The sequence below is a fragment of the Oncorhynchus clarkii genome, chromosome 23 (genome assembly GCF_045791955.1).
Source record: "Oncorhynchus clarkii lewisi isolate Uvic-CL-2024 chromosome 23, UVic_Ocla_1.0, whole genome shotgun sequence".
Lineage (NCBI taxonomy): Eukaryota > Metazoa > Chordata > Actinopteri > Salmoniformes > Salmonidae > Oncorhynchus > Oncorhynchus clarkii.
This window is the reverse complement of record NC_092169.1, coordinates 54,110,048-54,132,329: the sequence shown is the minus strand read 5'-3', so window position 1 is coordinate 54,132,329 and position 22,282 is coordinate 54,110,048. Positions and strand designations below refer to the sequence as shown.

Genomic DNA, 22,282 nt, shown 5'->3' with positions numbered 1-22,282 from the left:
CCCTTCTGGATAAAGATCACTGATAGGAGGAAAGCCCTTCTGGATAAAGATCACTGATAGGAGGAAAGCCTGACCCTTCTGGATAAAGATCACTGATAGGAGGAAAGCCTGACCCTTCTGGATAAAGATCACTGATAGGAGGAAAACCTAACCCTTCTGGATAAAAATCACTGATAGGAGGAAAGCCCTTCTGGATAAAGATCACTGATAGGAGGAAAGCCTGACCTGTCTGGATAAAGATCATTGATAGGAGGAAAGCCTGACCTGTCTGGATAAAGGAGATCACTAATAGGAGGAAAGCCTGACCTGTATGGATAAAGGAGATCACTCATAGGAGGAAAGCCTGACCTGTATGGATAAAGGAGATCACTGATAGGAGGAAAGCCTGACCTGTCTGGATAAAGGAGATCACTGATAGGAGGAAAGCCTGACCTGTTAGGATAAAGGAGATCACTGATAGGAGGAAAGCCTAACCTGTCTGGATAAAGATCATTGATAGGAGGAAAGCCTGACCTGTATGGATAAAGGAGATCACTGATAGGAGGAAAGCCTGCTCTGTCTGGATAAAGATCATTGATAGGAGGAAAGCCTGACCTGTATGGATAAAGGAGATCACTGATAGGAGGAAAGCCTGATCTGTCTGGATAAAGGAGATCACTGATAGGAGGAAAGCCTGACCTGTCTGGATAAAGGAGATCACTGATAGGAGGAAAGCCTGACCTGTATGGATAAAGGAGATCACTCATAGGAGGAAAGCCTGACCTGCATGGATAAAGGAGATCACTGATAGGAGGAAAGCCTGACCTGTATGGATAAATGAGATCACTGATAGGAGGAAAGCCTGACCTGTATGGATAAAGGAGATCACTGATAGGAGGAAAGCCTGACCTGTCTGGATAAAGAAGATCACTGATAGGAGGAAAGCCTGACCTGTATGGACAAAGGAGACCACTGATAGGAGGAAAGCCTGACCTGTCTGGATAAAGGAGATCACTGATAGGAGGAAAGCCTGACCTGTTGGATAAAGGAGATCACTGATATGAGGAAAGCCCTTCTGGGTAAAGATCACTGAGGAGGAGAACCTAAACTGGATGGTGGTCAGAGATAGATGGAAGGGGTTGAGGGGAGCTGAAGGATGGGACTGGATGGTGTTCAGAGATAGATGGAAGGGGTTGAGGGGAGCTGAAGGATGGGACTGGATGGTGTTCAGAGATAGATGGAAGGGGTTGAGTGGAGCTGAAGGATGGGACTAAAAACAATCAAAAGATAACTATTATAAAATATACTGTGTCCATAAAATGTATATAGTATGTATATAGTATGTACAAGCTGGAAGTAGACTTGTTGTCCATTCGTTTCCTCCAGTTAGGGAATGGGTAGTAGGGTTATCATATATTATAGTAGAATCAGATTTAAAAAGCAGGTAAAAATACACCCTATGGACCACTAGGACAGTGAAGTAACCCGAACATAGGCACATGCACACACACACACATGATAACATACACACACACACATGATAACATACACACACACACACACATGATAACATACACACACACACATGTATGTTTCCTTGTAGATACAATGGGGCAAAGAAGTATTTAGTCAGCCACCAATTGTGCAAGTTCTCCCACTTAAAAAGATGAGGCCTGAAATTTTCATCATAGGTACACTTCAACTATGACAGACAAAATGATTTTTTAAAAATCCAGAAAATCATATTGTAGGATTTTTAATGACTTTATTTGCAAATTATGGTGGAAAATAAGTATTTGGTCACCTACAAACAAGATTTCTGGCTCTCACAGACCTGTAACTTCTTCTTTAAGAGGCTCCGCTGTCCTCCACTCGTTACCTGTATGAATGGCACCTGTTTGAACTTGTTATCAGTATGAAAGACACCTGTCCACAACCTCAAACAATCACACTCCAAACTCCACTATGACCAGGACCAAAGAGATGTCAAAGGACATCAGAAGCAAAATTGTAGACCTGCACCAGGCTGGGAAGACTGAATCTGCAATAGGTAAGCAGCTTGGTTTGAAGAAATCAACTGTGGGAGCAATTATTAGGAAATGGAAGACATACAAAACCACTGATAATCTCCCTCGATCTGGGGCTCCACGCAAGATCTCACCCTGTTGGGTCAAAATTATCACAGGAACGGTGAGCAAAAATCCCAGAACCACACAGGGGGACCTAGTGAATGACCTGCAGAGAGCTGGGACCAAAGTAACAAAGCCTACCATCAGTAACACACTACGCCGCCAGGGACTCAAATCCTGCAGTGCCAGACGTGTCCCCCTGCTTAAGCCAGTACATGTCCAGGCCCGTCTGAAGTTTGCTAGAGAGCATTTGGATGATCCAGAAGAAGATTGGGAGAATGTCATATGGTCAGATAAAAACCAAAATATAACTTTTTGGTAAAAACTCAACTCGTTGTGTTTGGAGGACAAAGAATGCTGAGTTGCATCCAAAGAACACCATACCTACTGTGGAGCATGGGGGTGGAAACATCATGCTTTGGGGCTGTTTTTCTGCAAAGGTACCAGGACGACTGATCCATGTAAAGGAAAGAATGAATGGGGCCATGTATCGTGAGATTTTGAGTGAAACCCTCCTTCCATCAGCAAGGGCATTGAAGATGAAACGTGGCTGGGTCTTTCAGCATGACAATGATCCCAAACACACCGCCCCGGGCAACGAAGGAGTGGCTTCGTAAGAAGCATTTCAAGGTTCTGGAGTGGCCTAGCCAGTCTCCAGATCTCAACTCCATAGAAAATCTTTGGAGGGAGTTGAAAGTCCGTGTTGCCCAGCAACAGCCCCAACACATCACTGCTCTAGAGGAGATCTGCATGGAGGAATGGGCCAAAATACCAGCAACAGTGTGTGAAAACCTTGTGAAGACTTACAGAAAACGTTTGACCTCTGTCATTACCAACAAAGGGTATATAACAAAGTATTGAGATAAACTTTTGTTATTGACCAAATACTTATTTTCCACCATAATTGGCAAATCAATTCATAAAAAATCCTACAATGTGATTTTCTGGATTTTTTTCTTCTCATTTTGTCTGTCATAGATGAAGTGTACCTATGATGAAAATTACAGGCCTCTCTCATCTTTTTAAGTGGGAGAACTTGCACAATTGGTGACTGCCTAAAGGCCGTGGACACCACACCACACGGTAGGCCATGGACACCACACGCCAGGCCGTGGACACCACACGCCAGGCCGTGGACACCACACGCCAGGCTGGGGACACCACACGCCAGGCTGTGGACACCACACGGCAGGCCCTGGACACCAAACGGCAGGCCGTGGACACCACACGCCAGGCCGTGGACACCACACGCCAGGCCGTGGACACCACACCACACGGCAGGCTGTGGACACCACACCACACGCCAGGCCGTGGACACCACACGCCAGGCCGTGGACACCACACGCCAGGCCGTGGACACCACACCACACGCCAGGCCGTGGACACCACACACCAGGCCGTGGACACCACACGCCAGGCCCTGGACACCACACCACACGACAGGCCGTGGACACCACACGGCAGGCCTTTGACACCACACGCCAGGCCCTGGACACCACACCACACGCCAGGCCGTGGACACCACACGCCAGGCTGGGGACACCACACGCCAGGCTGTGGACACCACACGGCAGGCCGTTGACACCACACGCCAGGCCATGGACACTACACCACACGCCAGGCCCTGGACACCACACCACACGCCAGGCCGTGGACACCATGATCGGGGCAAGCATCAGTCAAAACCAGACTCATTTTAGAGGAGGTGGTGCAACACCAGGGGCTGGTTGCTCGCTAACCTCTACCACGTTTCCTTGGCCTCCTATCTGAAAGGACTGGATAGGTGGAAGAACAGCTTTATTACTATGGACTACTGGTGGGCAATTGACTAATTAGTCATTGTAGGTTTTGTAATGCACACACATTTTTGTGCACAAATGGGAGTTTATCAATTTTACTGTCTGGATTTCATTAATACAATCAGATGGAAGGAAAAGCAGGAAATACACTTACATCAGAACATTACAATATCAGAACATCAAAACATCCTAATATCAGAAAATAATATATATCACAACATAAGAAAATAATATATAATATCAGAACATCACAACATCAGAACATCATAATATCAACATCAGAACATCAAAATATCACAACATCACAATATCAGAATATCAGAATATCAGAACATCATAATATCAGAACATCATAATATCAGAACATCACAATATCAGAATATCATAATATCAGAACATCACAATATCAGAACATCACAATATCAGAACATCATAATATCAGAACATCAGAACATCATAATATCAGAACATCACAATATCAGAATATCAGAATATCAGAACATCATAATATCAGAACATCACAACATCAGAACATCACAATATCAGAACATCACAATATCAGAACATCACAACATCAGAACATCAGAACATCATAATATCAGAACATCATGAACTGGATTGATAGTTTTGATGTGTCTTTATTCATCAACATATAGTTTACATGGCCTGCTGTAATTAACCACTCTGAAAACCGTCTCTAGGCAACGCTGGTGATGTCAATGCAGATCAGACATGTCGCCGTGTTTAGATAGTAGATGATTGTGTGGGTTCTGGTTGGTAGTCACTGTCTCTGTCTGTATTGGATACGTCTTGTTTCTGTCAACTTCAACTAACAACTGTTAAAGCCTCTATTGATGTACAGTACTAATTTCCTGGAAGTTCATTTGGTAACATCCTACATAGCGCTCTCCTTCTGTAGTTCCCTCTGGGGTAGTTGAGATCTTCATCTCTGATTGCATTCTAAATATATATATAGTGCACTACTTTAGACCAGGGCTGGCACCCTATTCCCTACATATAGCGCACTACTTTAGACCAGGGCTGGCACCCTATTCCCTATATATAGTGCACTACTTTAGACCAGGGCTGGCACGCTATTCCCTACATATAGTGCACTACTTTAGACCAGGGCTGGCACCCTATTCCCTACATACAGTGCACTACTTTAGACCAGGGCTGGCACCCTATTCCCTACATACAGTGCACTACTTTCGACAGAGCTCTATGGGTAATAGGGCACCAATTTGGAATGTCGACTTGGTCTTAATTCATTACATTCATCAACAAATCAGTTTGTCCCTCTAATCAAGAGCAGGAAGTAGTGATGTACTGTACGCTGGTTCCCCAGGAATGACATCTTTTCATCTTTTCTAGAACTTTCCTCTTCTCACCATCCGTCTGTCGCCCAGATTACTGGTGACATTTGTTGAGCTGAGTTTCCTTCTTCCACCTCTTACTTTTCCACCGAATTGTTGATCGTACTCAGTTCAAAGTAGTGTGTCAGCCTTCAGTCCGCCTCACGAATGGAATAGGACGCGTCCAAACAGCACCCTATTCCATGTGAAGTGTACTACATTTGACGAGGACCAATAATAAATAAGGTTCCATTTGGGATATACCCCAGTCTGCTCATAGGGCCTACGGACACACCAGCATATTGGAAAAATATGGAGGTAATTTTTCTGCCTCTGAAGTCCCTCCTTCCTCCATCCCTCCTACTCCTCTATGTGCTCAGTTTAGAAGGCATTAGGTCACTAACCAGGCATTTCAGTAGAAGCACATTTGAACAAACAAACGGGATGTCAAACTGCATGAGGTAACAAGCTCCGCTCTGGTTCTGCTGTGTTTATTTAACCAGTCTGTTTGGTATAGGAGCAGAGCGCTAGGCTAGCTATACAGCTAGCTACACTGTACTGACAGTGAGAAGGGTTGGGTAATAGATGATTTAATCAGTCTGTTTGGTATAGGAGCAGAGCACTAGGCTAGCTATACGGCTAGCTACACTGTACTGACAGAGAGGAGGGTTGGGTAATAGATGATTTAACCAGTCTGTTTGGTATAGGAGCAGAGCACTAGGCTAGCTATACGGCTAGCTACACTGTACTGACAGAGAGGAGGGTTGGGTAATAGATGATTTAACCAGTCTGTTTGGTATAGGAGCAGAGCACTAGGCTAGCTATACAGCTAGCTACACTGTACTGACAGAGAGGAGGGTTGGGTAATAGATGATTTAACCAGTCTGTTTGGTATAGGAATGGAGCGCTAGGCTAGCTATACAGCTAGCTACACTGTACTGACAGAGAGGAGGGTTGGGTAATAGATGATTTAACCAGTCTGTTTGGTATAGGAGCAGAGCGCTAGGATAGCTATACAGCTAGCTACACTGTACTGACAGAGAGGAGGGTTGGGTAATAGATGATTTAACCAGTCTGTTTGGTATAGGTGTGGAGCGCTAGGCTAGCTATACAGCTAGCTACACTGTACTGACAGAGAGGAGGGTTGGGTAATAGATGATTTAACCAGTCTGTTTGGTATAGGAATGGAGCGCTAGGCTAGCTATACAGCTAGCTACATTGTACTGACAGAGAGGAGGGTTGGGTAATAGATGATTTAACCAGTCTGTTTGGTATAGGAGCAGAGCGCTAGGATAGCTATACAGCTAGCTACACTGTACTGACAGAGAGGAGGGTTGGGTAATAGATGATTTAACCAGTCTGTTTGGTATAGGAGTGGAGCGCTAGGCTAGCTATACAGCTAGCTACACTGTACTGACAGAGAGGAGGGTTGGGTAACAGATGATTTAACCAGTCTGTTTGGTATAGGAGCAGAGCGCTAGGCTAGCTATACGGCTAGCTACACTGTACTGACAGAGAAGAGGGTTGGGTAATATATTATTTAACCAGTCTGTTTGGTATAGGAGCAGAGCGCTAGGCTAGCTATACGGCTAGCTACACTGTACTGACAGAGAAGAGGGTTGGGTAATATATTATTTAACCAGTCTGTTTGGTATAGGAATGGAGCGCTAGGCTAGCTATACAGCTAGCTATACTGTACTGACAGAGAGGAGGGTTGGGTAATAGATGATTTAACCAGTCTGTTTGGTATAGGAGTAGAGCACTAGGCTAGCTATACGGCTAGGTACACTGTACTGACAGAGAGAAGGGTTAGGTAATATATTATTTAACCAGTCTGTTTGGTATAGGAGTAGAGCACTAGGCTAGCTATACGGCTAGCTACACTGTACTGACAGAGAGAAGGGTTAGGTAATATATTATTTAACCAGTCTGTTTGGTATAGGAGTAGAGCACTAGGTTATCACAGCACACGTTTCACTCAAATTGAGTTTCTCTATTGAAAACAAATGTACAACTACCTTAGACAAACATCAACAAATGTGGGAGCCTGTTGACCTGGCTGAAAAATAAGTAGTTGCTTTGGTCAGTGTACTTAAGGGTCAGCAGGAAATGTGCTTTTACGGCTTGATTTCTGCTAACGCTGTTCTAGCAAGTCTGCCTTAACTTTCACAACCAGTCAGACTAAGTCTGCTACTTCACAATCAGCCAGACAAGGCTGCTTCTTCACAATCTGCCAGACCAGGCTGCTACTTCACAATCAGCCAGACCAGGCTGCTACTTCACAATCAGCCAGACCAGGCTGCTACTTCACAATCAGCCAGACCAGGCTGCTACTTCACAATCAGCCAGACCAGGCTGCTACTTCACAATCAGCCAGACCAGGCTGCTACTTCATAATCAGCCAGACCAGGCTGCTACTTCACAATCAGCCAGACCAGGCTGCTACTTCACAATCAGCCAGACCAGGCTGCTACTTCACAATCAGTCAGACCAAGTCTGCTACTTCACAATCAGCCAGACCAGGCTGCTACTTCACACTCAGCCAGACCAGGCTGCTACTTCACAATCAGCCAGACCAAGTCTGCTACTTCACAATCAGTCAGACCAAGTCTGCTACTTCACGCTCAGCCAGACCAGGCTGCTACTTCACAATCAGCCAGACCAGGCTGCTACACTTAGACTTAACGTTTGTTAAGATATCGAGTCTAATGTTACTATTGTACAAGATGTGAACAAGTGACTACAATGGATTACAGTGAGCAAAAATAAATCAATATTTTTTGATGAGTGCTCCAATTAGTTTTTTACCTCAAATTAGTTATTTTTTTACATTTTTCTTGGTAAGCCATTTTCATGATTTTTGTCATTGTTGTTGATCACCCCTCCTTTCCTTAGTTTGCTGAAGCGTGAAGGACCACCTGAACTCTAATATCACTACTTAACACTGATATATGTGACCACATTGCTGGTGGATCTAATGGGTGCCAACAAGATCACAGTTGCAATGAGTGATGGGAGGAGAGAGAGTGAGATGGTGAAAGAAAGAAAGAGAGAGACATACAGAGGAGAGACACACACAGAGAAAGACACATAGAGAGAGAGAGAGGGAGTGAAAGAGAGAGAGAGTCAGAGAGAGTGAGTGAGAGAGAGAGAGAGTGAGTGAAAGAGAGAGAGTCAGAGAGTGAGTAAGAGAGAGAGAGAGGGAGTGAAAGAGAGGGTGAGTGTGAGAGAGAGAGAGAGAGTGAAAGAGGGAGTGAGTGAGAGAGAGAGTGAGTGAGTGAAAGAGAGAGAGAGTCAGAGAGTGAGTGTTTGAGAGAGAGAGCAAGTGAAAGAGTGAGTGAGAGAGAGAGAGAGTCAGAGAGTGAGTGTGTGAAATAGAGAGAGTGAGAGAGAAAGAGAGTCAGAGAGAGTGGGTGAAATAGAGAGAAAGAGTGTGTGAGAGAGAGCAAGTGAAAGAGTGAGAGAGAGAGCGACAGTCAGAGTGAGTGAAAAAGAGTAAAAGAGAGAGAGAGAGAGAGAGAGAGTGAAACAGACAGTAAAAGAGAGAGAGTCCGAGAGAGTGAGTGAAAGAGAGAGAGAGAGTCCGAGAGAGTGAGAGAAAGAGAGAGAGAGAGAGTGAAAGAGAGAGAGAGAGTCCGAGAGAATGAAAGAGAAACAGAGCAGAGTCCCTGGGTTTACACTAGCACACCAACCATTCCACCCATTCATTTTGTACCACCTTCTACTCAACTTGCCCTGTGAGGACGCCCATATTAATCATGTTAAGAATTAGACTTAGCCTTCCCTCATCGAGCTGCAACGAACAAATTACAGGCTGACTTCAGACCCTGACTGACAGGCCTAGACCAGAGGAGTCCTTCTCTCTCTCTCTCTCTCTCTCTCACTCTCACTCTCACACACACACACACACACACACACACACCAGTTTGGTTTCTATCCTTTACAACATACTGTAGAGGCATCACCAATCCATATACACACTCTGATCTAGGATCAGCTCACCCTTTCCTGATTCTAAACATAACCACTAGGGGGAAAAATATGGACTGTCCTTAGATCAGCCGTTACCCAGTAATATACCATAATGTGCACCAGCCGTATAATGATGTTATGCATTCATTCTACAGAACAGCCAACTCTGAGGCTATGTCACAAATAGCACGCTATCTGGTCAAAAGAAGTGCACTTCATAGGGATTAGGGTGCCGTTTGGGATGCATATGTAGACTGTTGATTGATGTTTACCTCTGACTTGGCCCTGACCTAGCCTGAAAACCCCCAAGCCCATATGGGTGCAACATGAAATCAGGGCTTTTCCAGCTTAAAGCGTGGACTTCCTCAACACATAAAGACTTGATCAGCTCTCTCCGTGGTTGAGGAACGCATTTACTCTCTGATAGACACACACACACACACACACACACACACACACTCTCTGATCTAGTTGAGGTGTATAATGGACTTGATCCTCATAATTCCTTTGACAGTGGTGCATTCTCTGTCTGTACAAACACACACACTCACTCACACAGTGGTGCATTCTCTGTCCGTACAAGCAGATGAGACCACAGCTGTTGGGACGTAAATTTCCAAATTAATTCTCCAACCTCTAAACTGAAGGCCGTGAATGTGGAATTCTTCCCAAATCACAGATCATTGTTCTTAAGGTGTGTGTGTGTGTGTGTGTGTGTGTGTGTGTGTGTGTGTGTGTGTGTGTGTGTGTGTGTGTGTGTGTGTGTGTGTGTGTGTGTGTGTGTGTGTGTGTGTGTGTGTGTGTGTATACACAGCTCTATGGGCCTGCTGAGAGTGTATGTGTGTATTTAGGGGTATTGTATTTGTGTGTGTTGTGTGTTTAGGGTTATGGAGTGTGTGTGTGGTGTGTGTTTGGGACAGGGATGAAGTGGATCAGTCTGCTCTCAGGGGTCCTCTCTCTGATGTCAGAAGGGTGTGCTGATGTTCCAACAGCTGGAGCAGCTCTATGGTTACCTCTCAAACAGCACTTCTCTAACAGCACCCTGGTCCCTATAGTGGATACCTCTCTAACAGCACCCTGGTCCCTATAGTGGTTACCTCTGAAACAGCACCCTGGTCCCTATAGTGGTTACCTCTCAAACTGCACCCTGGCCCCAATACAGCTGAACAGCTCCATGGTTACCTCTCAAACAGCACCCTGGTCCCTATAGTGGTTACCTCTCAAACAGCACCCTGGTCCTTATAGTGGTTACCTCTCAAACAGCACCCTGGTCCCTATAGTGGTTACCTCTCAAACTGCACCCTGGCCCCAATACAGCTGAACAGCTCCATGGTTACCTCTCAAACAGCACCCTGGTCCCTATAGTGGTTACCTCTCAAACAGCACCCTGGTCCCTACAGTGGTTACCTCTCAAACAGCACCCTGGTCCCTATAGTGGTAACCTCTCAAACAGCACCCTGGTCCCTATAGTGGTTACCTTTCAAACAGCACCCTGGTCCCTATAGTGGTTACCTCTCAAACAGCACCCTGGTCCCTATAGTGGTTACCTTTCAAACAGCACCCTGGTGCATATAGTGGTTACCTCTCAAACAGCACCCTGGTCCCTATAGTGGTTACCTCTCAAACAGCACCCTGGTCCCTATAGTGGTAACCTCTAAAACAGCACCCTGATCCCTATAGTGCACTACTGTGAGTAACCTTGTCTCTGCCAGAATGGCTCATAGGGCAGGAGCCTATCTCCTGTTTCTGTGGAGTGAGGCATCTTGATATACAGTTGAAGTCAGAAGTTTACATACACCTCAGCCAAATACCTTTAAACTCAGTTTTTCACAATTCCTGACATTTTAATCCTAGTAAAAATTCCCTGTCTTAGGTCAGTTAGGATCACCACTTTATTTTAAGAATGTGAAATGTCAGAATAATAGTAGAGAGAATGATTTATTTCAGCATTTATTTCTTTCATCACATTCCCAGTGGGTCAGAAGTTTTCATACACTCAATTAGTATTTAGTAGCACTGCCTTTAAATTGTTTAACTTGGGTCAAACGTTTCAGGTAGCCTTTCACAAACTTCACCCAAGTTTTGGCCCATTCCTCCTGACAGAGCTGGTGTAACTGAGTCAAGTTTGTAGGCCTCCTTGCTCGCACACGCTTTTTCAGTTCTGCCCTCAAGTTTTTAATAGGATTGAGGTCAGGGCTTTGTGATGGCCACTCCAATACCTGGACTTTGTTGTCCTTAAGCCATTTTGCCACAACTTTGGAAGTATTCTTGGAGTCATTGTCCATTTGGAAGACCCATTTGCGACCAAGCTTTAACTTCCTGACTGACGTCTTGAGATGTTGCTTCAATATATCCGCATAATTTTCCCCCCTCATGATTCCATCTATTTTGCGAAGTGCACCAGTCCCTCCTGCAGCAAGGCACCCCCACAACATGATGCTGCCACCCCTGTGCTTCACTGTTGGGATGGTGTTCTTCAGCTTGCAAGTCTCCCCCTTTTTCCTCCAAACATAACGATGGTCATTATGACCAAACAGTTCTCTTTTTGTTTCATCAGACCAGAGGACATTCTTCCAAAAAGTATGATCTTTGTTCCCATGTGCAGTTGCAAACCGTAGTCTGGCTATTTTATGGCGGTTTTGGAGCAGTGGCTTCTTCCTCGCTGAGCGGCCTTTCAGGTTATGTCGATATAGGGCTCGTTTTACTGTGAATATAGATACTTTTCTACCTGTTTCCTCCAGCATCTTCACAAGGTCATTTGCTGTTGTTCTGGGATTGATTTGCACTTTTCGCACCAAAGTACGTTCATCTCTAGGAAACAGAACGCGTCTCCTTACTGAGTGGCATGACGGCTGCGTGGTCCCATGGTGTATATACTTGCATACTATTGTTTGTACAGATGAACGTGGTACCTTCAGGCGTTTGGAAATTGCTCCCAAGGATGAACCAGACTTGTGATGGTCTACACATTTTTTTTCTGAGGTCTTGGCAGATTGTTTGACGTCATGGGAAAATCAAAAGAAAAGAAGCACAGAGTTTGAAGGCAGGCCTTGAAATACATCCACAGGTACACCTCCAACTGACGCAAATGATCAGAAGCTTCTAAAGCCATGACATCATTGTCTGAAAATTTCCAGGCTGTTTAAAGGCACAGTCAACTTAGTGTATGTAAACTTCTGACCCACTGGAATTGTGATACAGTGAATTATAAGTGAAATAATCTGTCTGTAAACAATTTTAGGAAAAATGTATTGTGTCATGCACAAAGTAGATGTCCTAACCGACTTGCCAAAACTATAGTTTGTTAACAATACATTTGTGGAGTGGTTGAAAAGCTAGTTTTAATGATTCCAACCTAAGTGTATGTTAACTTCTGACTTCAACTGTACATGCCCCCCCCCCCCCCCCACACACCCAGTTGTTGGTTACAGTTGTTGGTTAGCTAGCTAGCAAATTTTAGCCATATTAGCATTGACAAGAAATCAGTCAATATTTTTCGAAACTGGACATGGTGTCAAGAACAAGAACAAACTTGCTGCAACGAGCCACAGCTGACCCGTCTATAGAGTTCTGGTCAAAAGAAGTGCCCTTTAGAGCAGATGGGGGGCCATTTGGTACACAGCCCGTTGGTAGTGTATCAGGAACACAGTGCATGCAGTATTCTGTAATAGCATGATTATTAGCCAACACACACCTGTGATATGTTGTAAACAAAGCATTCTCTTGTAACACTAATAGAATACAAAAACAATTAATACAATAGAATATACTACAATACAATAAAATTGAATACAATACAACAGAATATAATAAAGTAGAATACAATAGAATACAATAGAATACAATATAATACATTACAATTTTATACAATACAATACACTACAGTATAATACATTAGAAAAAAAAATTAAAATAGAATCCAATACTATACAGTACAATATAATAAAAATAATAATAATATAATACAAAACAATAGAATACAAAACAATAGAAAACAATAGAATACAATAGAATACAATACAATACAATACAATACAATACAATACAATACAATACAATACAATATAATATAATATAATATAATATAATATAATATAATACAATACAATATAATACAATACAATAAAGTAGAATACAATACAATACAATACAATACAATACAATACAATATAATATAATATAATATAATATAATATAATATAATACAATACAATATAATACAATACAATAAAGTAGAATATAATACAATACAATACAATACAATACAATACAATACAATACAATACAATACAATACAATACAATATAATACAATAAAGTAGAATATAATACAATACAATACAATAAAATACAATAAAGTAGAATACAATACAATACAATACAATACAATACAATACAATACAATACAATACAATATAATACAATACAATACAATACAATATAATACAATAAAGTAGAATATAATACAATACAATACAATATAATACAATACAATACAATACAATATAATACAACACAACACAATACAATACAATAGAATCCAATACAATGCAATAGAATATAATACAATAGAATAGAATATAAACTATTCTGTAATGCATGTGATAACACAGTGCGGTGTATGAGTGTTCTATAGTGTTCAACTCTGTATTGGATGACTTGAGGCGTATGTGAGGCTTTTTCTTCCCTCTCAGTTTTGCCGAGCGGAACATTTACTGTGAAGACAGACCGATAAACAGAGAGGCCTCCTCCTCCTCAAGTAAATAAAGGGTATGTCAATAACTCCCCCCTTTTCTCTCTCTCACGCCGTGGTTTACTGCTGATGCGGGGGTGCACTCAGCCCTTGATGGGGAGGCTAGCTAGTAGCTAAGCTAACGGTAGCATGGGGGACAGTAAAGTGAGGAGGCCCTTGCTTTTACGATGATGTGAATGATGTAGCCGGGAGAGTAAAAAGGAGAGAGAACAGCTTGTGTGTCTGTGTACAGCGCTACAGTACATTCAGGGCGGGTGCATAGACATTGGAACAACGAGTAAAATCACTCTGGTCTAATTAAATGACATTGTGAGATTGACTCTGATTAGCAGCTGTGGAAGATGTAGTTTCCTCTTCATGTTTCACTGAGAGAAGGATCAGACAGAGTGAGAAACATGAAGAGGATACATGCCAACTGAATTTGCTGCAGTACCTCAGACACACCAGGAGATGGCAGTCAAAGACAGCTGTACTGGACCAGTCCGCTTCAAATCCGAGTTGAGGGAGAACGAGGGTTTGCATTTTACCCAACTACAGAGAGATATGGGCAGATTAGTTCCCATTTGGCTGACAATCACCCTTATCGCGCAGAGAAAACAACAACAATACTAATAGTTTAATGATAGCGGTGGAAATTATTTAGGAAAGAATGTGCTACGCTTCAGAACTAAAGTGATAACACAACTCTGTGTGATGGATGGATAGGGCAATGTATTGCTCTGCAAGGAGATTGGGGGGGGATCAAGGACGTTATTTAAAAACACATTAATCAACTGACTTTCTCCTCTAGTTAGTTTGACTTACACTGACTTCCAAAAGGATCAAATAAAAGTGTTTTACCTCGTTTTACTTCAGCCAGTGAAGTATGTTGGCTTGTAGGTGAGGTTGGCACAACGGAATGGAGGGGTCACCATGCTAAAGATACTAGATTACTACTTGTTGTACCCCCCCAGCAATGTTCCCTCTAAACTCTGTGGGCGTGCAGTTGCCCCCGAGACTGCCAAGCAGAAATATCATCCCACAGAGAGATGCACACGATTTAATTTCACTCAACTTTCTAAAGCAGTGGTCACCAATCAGTCATTGCGATCTCCAAGGCATTCCTAGTAGATCACCAAACATTTCTGTAAAAAAGCCTTATATTCCTATGTTTTTTGTCTTTGTCTCGGGCTGTTGGAGGGAGGTGCACACCATGCTGCTGCCCTGCACGCCCGGTAGGTGAATTGTTGCCATTTTGAACCATTTCATGTCTGAAGGTACAAAATCTGCCTTCTCAGCATGTCGGGAGAGCAAATGAACTGTAGGTTTACCGCTGGCTAATAGCATGGCTCAGATTACCGCGTCTGCAGTAATGTAGCAGGCAGAAAACAAAGCTACAGCAAAACTGAGATTTCAAAATGTTTAAAACCATGACTAGAGAGAGAGACTAGTCAACGGAATACAGCGAAGAGATGAGTTCATGTTTAAAACCACGACTAGAGAGAGAGACTAGTCAACGGAATACAGCGAAGAGATGAGTTCATGTTTACGTTCTTACTCAGAGCCGTCAACACTTTGTCTTCTACACTTTTATCAGCCATAAAATGTGTGTTCTTCTATTTCCACTCAGCGCTACAACAAGCACTGCAGCAGTAATGAACGACTGGGAACCTTAGTTTATACAGGCCTGAGTTGTTATTATTAGCAGCTTGGGTCTTTTTAATGTCGAGGAATATTTCTCTTTCTCTGTTCATAGGAGGAACAACATGAATTTGTGCATGAGGCAGAAATAATGTGGTGCGAGTGGAGTTTCACCATCCCTTTTCGGTCAGTGTCAGCGGAGGAAAGGGAGAGATGATGAGAGGAGGACCCTCAGTCTGCTGCTTTCTCTGTCCGCTGAGACTGACCATGATGGATGCAGGCACCACCAGCCCAGTAAAATAAAAACCTAATGACTTAAAAGTATGCTCACTCAGCTGTGCCTGACAAGTGATATAAAAACGAATCTATTACCGGTGTGATTATATCGCCTACCTCAAATTTCAGAAATATATATTGTTTTAAATGTCCCAAACAACAATGCATTGGCAGAGCAATTCAAGCAAAGCCAATATGCAGTAAAAATGTATTGGGCCTATAGCCCCCCCCCCCCCCCCCCCTGATGCCACGTAACCAAACTAGTTAACATGTTTTAAAACCACCAGGTACCAGGTGGGCACAGACATCAGTTCAACGTCTAGTTTCGATTTACATTTGGTTGAGTTGTTAACTAACATGGATTCAACGTGAAATCAACCAAAACATTTCACCATGTCTATGGATTTAGGTTAAAGTAGGGTAAAAAAATAAATAAAGATGAAATGCCCTTTATGTTCATGACTTTTTTTTGCAAACCCAATCCAATTTCTACGTTGATTCAGCGTTATCACATTGTTTTTTGGGGGGGTTGAAATGACGTGGAAACAACACTGATGCAACCAGTTTTTGCCCAGTGGGTACCCCCCCCCCCCCCTCTTTTTTCTGACAACCATTTAATGATAATTTTCCCCAGTGTATTATGTAAAGGGTTAGCTCATCCCTCTCCCAGTCTTCTGAACCCATGACAATGTCTACACAACAAATATTAACTTAAAACCTCATTGAAATGTACTTTGACTTTGTAAAAAATAAGTTGTCAGCAAATGCATCTGTCTCGCAGGCAGGTTTATCAGTTTTGAGGACCGACATCTACGTTTTTTTGTCCCTGGAGCAAAAGCGGGACGCGAGAATGACGGTCTAGACTCTGCAGCTGTTCTCAGGGTGAAGCCTTCTAAAAAACCTTCACTAAAACATGTCTGCCTTTTTCCCTCTGGAGAAAACAAGCCATTGATGTCAATCCAAGTGTAAAGGCTGCACATCAGATTATACTTAACTCATAGCTAGTGGGCCTGTGGTGTATCGTCTGTATGCCAGGTATCAGAGCCCAGATTGAGGTCTTTTCATGCGTATAAACCTTCTGAATCCGTTGTAAAGGTGTAATATTAACCTCCAATCAAGACTTACATTGCATATCTTGCTCAAAGAATGTTGCCTGCATTGCATTCTCTATGCAGATGAAACATTTTGAATAGGACACTTTAGACGTGATGAGTGATGCTGAAAAGACTGAGATAAGACAGAGAGATAAAAATAGATGAACTCTACATTGTGTGGGTTGTGTGAATGTACATTCTCCACGTAGTGTCTTGACAGGTCGGCTTAATCAACGTTGATGAAGATATGCGATGCACACCCATACGATTAGCGATGAGGCTGGTATAGGGTAGAAATGCATTCATTATTCAACTCGTATATGTCTCTATTTGTCTCCATTGGTCTCATATTGGCTAAAGTGTGAGAAAAGTGTAGGGACTCTTCCCATTGCTAGTGTAGGGAGTATTCCCATTGCTAGTGTAGGGACTCTTCCCATTGCCAGTGTAAGGAGTATTCCCATTGCTAGTGTAGGGAGTATTCCCATTGCTAGTGTAGGGAGTATTCCCATTGCTAGTGTAGGGAGTATTCCCATTGCTAGTGTAGGGAGTATTCCCATTGCTAGTGTAGGGAGTATTCCCATTGCTAGTGTAGGGGGTATTCCCATTGCTAGTGTAGGGGGTATTCACATTGCTAGTGTAGGGAGTATTCCCATTGCTAGTGTAGGGGGTATTCCCATTGCTAGTGTAGGGGGTATTCCCATTGCTAGTGTAGGGAGTCTTCCCATTGCTAGTGTAGGGAGTCTTCCCATTGCTAGTGTAGGGAGTATTCACATTGCTAGTGTAGGGAGTATTCCCATTGCTAGTGTAGGGAGTATTCACATTGCTAGTGTAGGGAGTATTCACATTGCTAGTGTAGGGAGTATTCACATTGCTAGTGTAGGGAGTATTCACATTGCTAGTGTAGGGAGTATTCACATTGCTAGTGTAGGGAGTATTCCCATTGCTAGTGTAGGGAGTATTCACATTGCTAGTGTAGGGAGTATTCCCATTGCTAGTGTAGGGGGTATTCCCATTGCTAGTGTAGGGGGTATTCCCATTGCTAGTGTAGGGAGTCTTCCCATTGCTAGTGTAGGGAGTCTTCCCATTGCTAGTGTAGGGAGTATTCACATTGCTAGTGTAGGGGGTATTCCCATTGCTACTGTAGGGGGTATTCCCATTGCTACTGTAGGGGGTATTCCCATTGCTAGTGTAGGGAGTATTCCCATTGCTAGTGTAGGGGGTATTCCCATTGCTAGTGTAGGGGGTATTCCCATTGCTAGAGTAGGGGGTATTCCCATTGCTACTGTAGGGGGTATTCCCATTGCTACTGTAGGGGGTATTCCCATTGCTAGTGTAGGGACTATTTTCATTGCTGGTGTAGGGAGTCTTATCATTGCTAGTGTAGGGAGTCTTCCCATTGCTAGTGTAGGGAGTATTCACATCACCTAGAAGTATATTACAGTAACTAAAAGTGTCAATATTACCCCAACTTTCAGTGATTATTTTTCCACAGGCTTTCTTTGCATGACCAGCAACAATGAAAAAAAAAGCCAGAATCTCTCTCCATCTCTGTAGGAAATACCATGCCTAATGTCTGTTCTGAGGCCTGGCCTGTTCCTCTCTCTGTAGGAAATACCAGGCCTACTGTCTGTTCTGAGACCTGGCCTGTTCCTCTCTCTGTAGGAAATACCAGGCCTACTGTCTGTTCTGAGGCCTGGCCTGTTCCTCTCTCTGTAGGAAATACCAGGCCTACTGTCTGTTCTGAGGCCTGGCCTGTTCCTCTCTCTGTAGGAAATACCAGGCCTACTGTCTGTTCTGAGGCCTGGCCTGTTCCTCTCTCTGTAGGAAATACCAAGCCTAATGTCTGTTCTGAGGCCTGGCCTGTTCCTCTCTCTGTAGGAAATACCAGGCCTACTGTCTGTTCTGAGTCCTGGCCTGTTCCTCTCTCTGTAGGAAATACCAGGCTTACTGTCTGTTCTGAGGCCTGGCCTGTTCCTCTCTCTGTAGGAAATACCAGGCCTAAGGTCTGTTCTGAGGCCTGTTCGCTCCTATTATATGTAATTGAAGCAGAATGTGTCATTAGCTAATCAAGGGGGCATTTTCTCCCCGTTCAAAACATCCCAGGGCCTAGCAGACTCTCTTCAAAGAGACCCATTTAACTTCAGTGGAAGGTAAACAGCAGCTCCCAAAAATGACGGTCTCCAAAGTTTAAAGCAACATCGTTTATCAATCTGCCAGGCCCTGCAGGTGTGACCTCGTTCCCACACTCTAATTGACAACCCTGGACCATGTGTGTGTGTGTGTGTGTGTGTGTGTGTGTGTGTGTGTGTGTGTGTGTGTGTGTGTGTGTGTGTGTGTGTGTGTGTGTGTGTGTGTGTGTGTGTGTGTGTGTGTGTGTGTGTGTGTGTGTGTGTGTGTGTGTGTGTGTGTGTGTGTGTGTGTGTGAAAGAGAGAGAGAGAGAGTGTGTGCCAATTGACCACCCCAACCCCTCATCCACTCTTTGTTGAGCGTATTTGTGTGTGTGTGTGTGTTTGCGTGTGTGTGAGAGTGTGTGTCAAAGTTCAAGGACGACACCCTGTTACAGGTGTGATGAACACCAAGGCCAAATATCCCTCTGGTACTGTTGACATTTTGATAAGAGGAACAGGAAGTGAGGAGGGGATTGCCATACAAAGACTGTCTGTGCTACAACACTTGTTCTCTGTTACAATACTGGATGTACTGCACTACACGACTCCACCCAGTCAATCCCACAACTACTGGATAACTCTGTAGGAAATACCAAGCCTAATGTCTGTTCTGAGGCCTGGCCTGTTCCTCTCTCTGTAGGAAATACCAGGCCTACTGTCTGTTCTGAGTCCTGGCCTGTTCCTCTCTCTGTAGGAAATACACACACACACACACAATATGATGAGACCATGTCAATATCCTGGTCTCAATATGATGAGACTATGTCAATACCCCGGTCTCAATATGATGAGACCATGTCAATACCCCGGTCTCAATATGATGAGACCATGTCAATACCCTGGTCTCAATATGATGAAACCATGTCAATACCCTGGTCTCAATATGATGAGACCATGTCAATACCCTGGTCTCAATATGGTGAGACCATGTCAGTACCCTGGTCTCAATATGATGAGACCATGTCAATACCCTGGTCAATACCCCGGTCTCAATATGATGAGACCATGTCAATACCCTGGTCTCAATATGGTGAGACCATGTCAATACCCCGGTCTCAATATGATGAGACCATGTCAATACCCCGGTCTCAATATGATGAGACCATGTCAATACCCCGGTCTCAATATGATGAGACCATGTCAATACCCCGGTCTCAATATGATGAGACCATGTCAATACCCTGGTCTCAATATGGCTATATACAGGGGGTACCGGTACAGAGTCAATGTGGAGGCTATATACAGGGGCTACCGGTACAGAGTCAATGTTGAGGCTATATACAGGGGGTACCGGTACAGAGTCAATGTGGAGGCTATATACAGGGGGTACCGGTACAGAGTCAACGTGGAGGCTATATACAGGGGGTACCGGTACAGAGTCAATGTGGAGGCTATATACAGGGGGTACTGGTACAGAGTCAATGTGGAGGCTATATACAGGGGGTACCGGTACAGAGTCAATGTGGAGGCTATATACAGGGGGTACCGGTACAGAGTCAGTGTGGAGGCTATATACAGGGGGTACCGGTACAGAGTCAGTGTGGAGGCTATATACAGGGGGTACCGGTACAGAGTCAATGTGGAGGCTATATACAGGGGGTACTGGTACAGAGTCAATGTGGAGGCTATATACAGGGGGTACCGGTACAGAGTTAATGTGGAGGCTATATACAGGGGGTACCGGTACAGAGTCAGTGTGGAGGCTATATACAGGGGGTACCGGTACAGAGTCAATGTGGAGACTATATACAGGGGGTACCGGTACCTGTTGTATTCGGCACATGTGACAAATAACATTTGATTTGATTTGATTTGAATACAGTCCGACCATGTCAATACCTTGGTCTCTGTTTACATACCTTGTGAATGGCTGTACACATTAACTACTCTGTTAAACACACTTTCCCAGCAAACACGATGTCAATCAATAGTGTGTGTGTGTGTGTGTGTGTGTGTGTGTGTGTGTGTGTGTGTGTGTGTGTGTGTGTGTGTGTGTGTGTTGTGTGTGTGTGTGTGTGTGTGTGGTCCATATATACTGTATGAGACAGCAGCATTGTAATTTACCCTCAACCTGCTCTGCTGTTTCCATCCATCACTTTGGGTGGTGTTCACATGACCTCATTTGTCACACACACACACACATGCATGCACGCACACACACGCACACACACACACACACACACACACACACACACACACACGCGCGTCTTTACCCAAGGGTTGACGGGCTGCAAACCTCGGCAGATGAAACAGCATAAATGTGATGCCTCCTCAACATTAACTCCCCCTTACTCCCCCAACATCTCCCCCTTAGTCCCCCATGAACTCCAACTTACTCCCCCTTACTCATTCATTAACTCCCCCTATTCCCCCTTGCTCCCCCTTAATTCCCCCATTAACTTAACCACCCCCATTACTCCCCCATTAACTCCCCCTACTCCCCCATTACTCCCCCATTAACTCCCCCTTACTCCCCCATTAACTCCCCCTACTCCCCCATGAACTCCCCCCTTACTCCCCCATTAACTCCCCCTACTCCCCCATTAACTCCCCCTACTCCCCCATTAACTCCCCCTTACTCCCCCATTAACTCCCCCTCTCCTTACTCCCCCATTAACTCCCCCTACTCCCCCATTAACTCCCCCATTAACTCCCCCTCTCCTGACTCCCCCATTAACTCCCCCTACTCCCCCATTAACTCCCCCTCTCCTTACTCCCCCATTAACTCCCCCTACTCCCCCATTAACTCCCCCTCTCCTTACTCCCCCATTAACTCCCCATACTCCCCCATTAACTCCCCCTCCTTTTACTCCCCCATTAACTCCCCCTACTCCCCCATTAACTCCCCCTCTCCTTACTCCCCCATTAACTCCCCCTACTCCCCCATTAACTCCCCCTACTCCCCCATTAACTCCCCCTTACTCCCCCATTAACTCCCCCTCTCCTTACTCCCCCATTAACTCCCCCTACTCCCCCATTAACTCCCCCATTAACTCCCCCTCTCCTTACTCCCCCATTAACTCCCCCTACTCCCCCATTAACTCCCCCTCTCCTTACTCTCCCATTAACTCCCCATACTCCCCCATTAACTCCCCCTCCTTTTACTCCCCCATTAACTCCCCCTACTCCCCCATTAA

The 22,282-nt window shown here is 44.2% G+C and overlaps 2 protein-coding genes across 2 annotated transcripts; one reads left to right on the top strand and one right to left on the bottom strand.

Moving 5' to 3' along the window:
* Window positions 1–17,330: 17,330 nt before the first annotated feature.
* On the bottom strand, window positions 17,331–21,234 carry LOC139381317 (uncharacterized). Its single transcript, XM_071124768.1, has 2 exons — window positions 21,210–21,234; window positions 17,331–18,400 (listed from the first exon to the last, which is right to left on the bottom strand). The coding sequence occupies exons 1-2, from the start codon at window positions 21,232–21,234 to the stop codon at window positions 17,331–17,333; spliced, it is 1,095 nt and encodes a 364-aa protein (XP_070980869.1).
* Window positions 21,235–21,643: 409 nt separating this feature from the next.
* Window positions 21,644–22,078, top strand: LOC139381316 (merozoite surface protein CMZ-8-like). The gene has a single exon (XM_071124767.1). It carries the CDS (start codon window positions 21,644–21,646, stop codon window positions 22,076–22,078), a length of 435 nt encoding a protein of 144 aa, XP_070980868.1.
* The last annotated feature ends 204 nt before the right edge of the window (window positions 22,079–22,282 follow it).

Coding starts and splice junctions, on each gene's coding strand:
- LOC139381317 (XM_071124768.1), bottom strand. CDS start 21,234: ATGGAAACAGCAGAGCAGGTTGAGG. Junction 18,401..21,209: donor AACAGCAGAGCAGGTTGAGG/GTAAATTACAAT, acceptor ATATACTTCTAG/GTGATGTGAATACTCCCTAC.
- LOC139381316 (XM_071124767.1), top strand. CDS start 21,644: ATGAACTCCCCCCTTACTCCCCCATTAACTCCCCCTACTCCCCCATTA.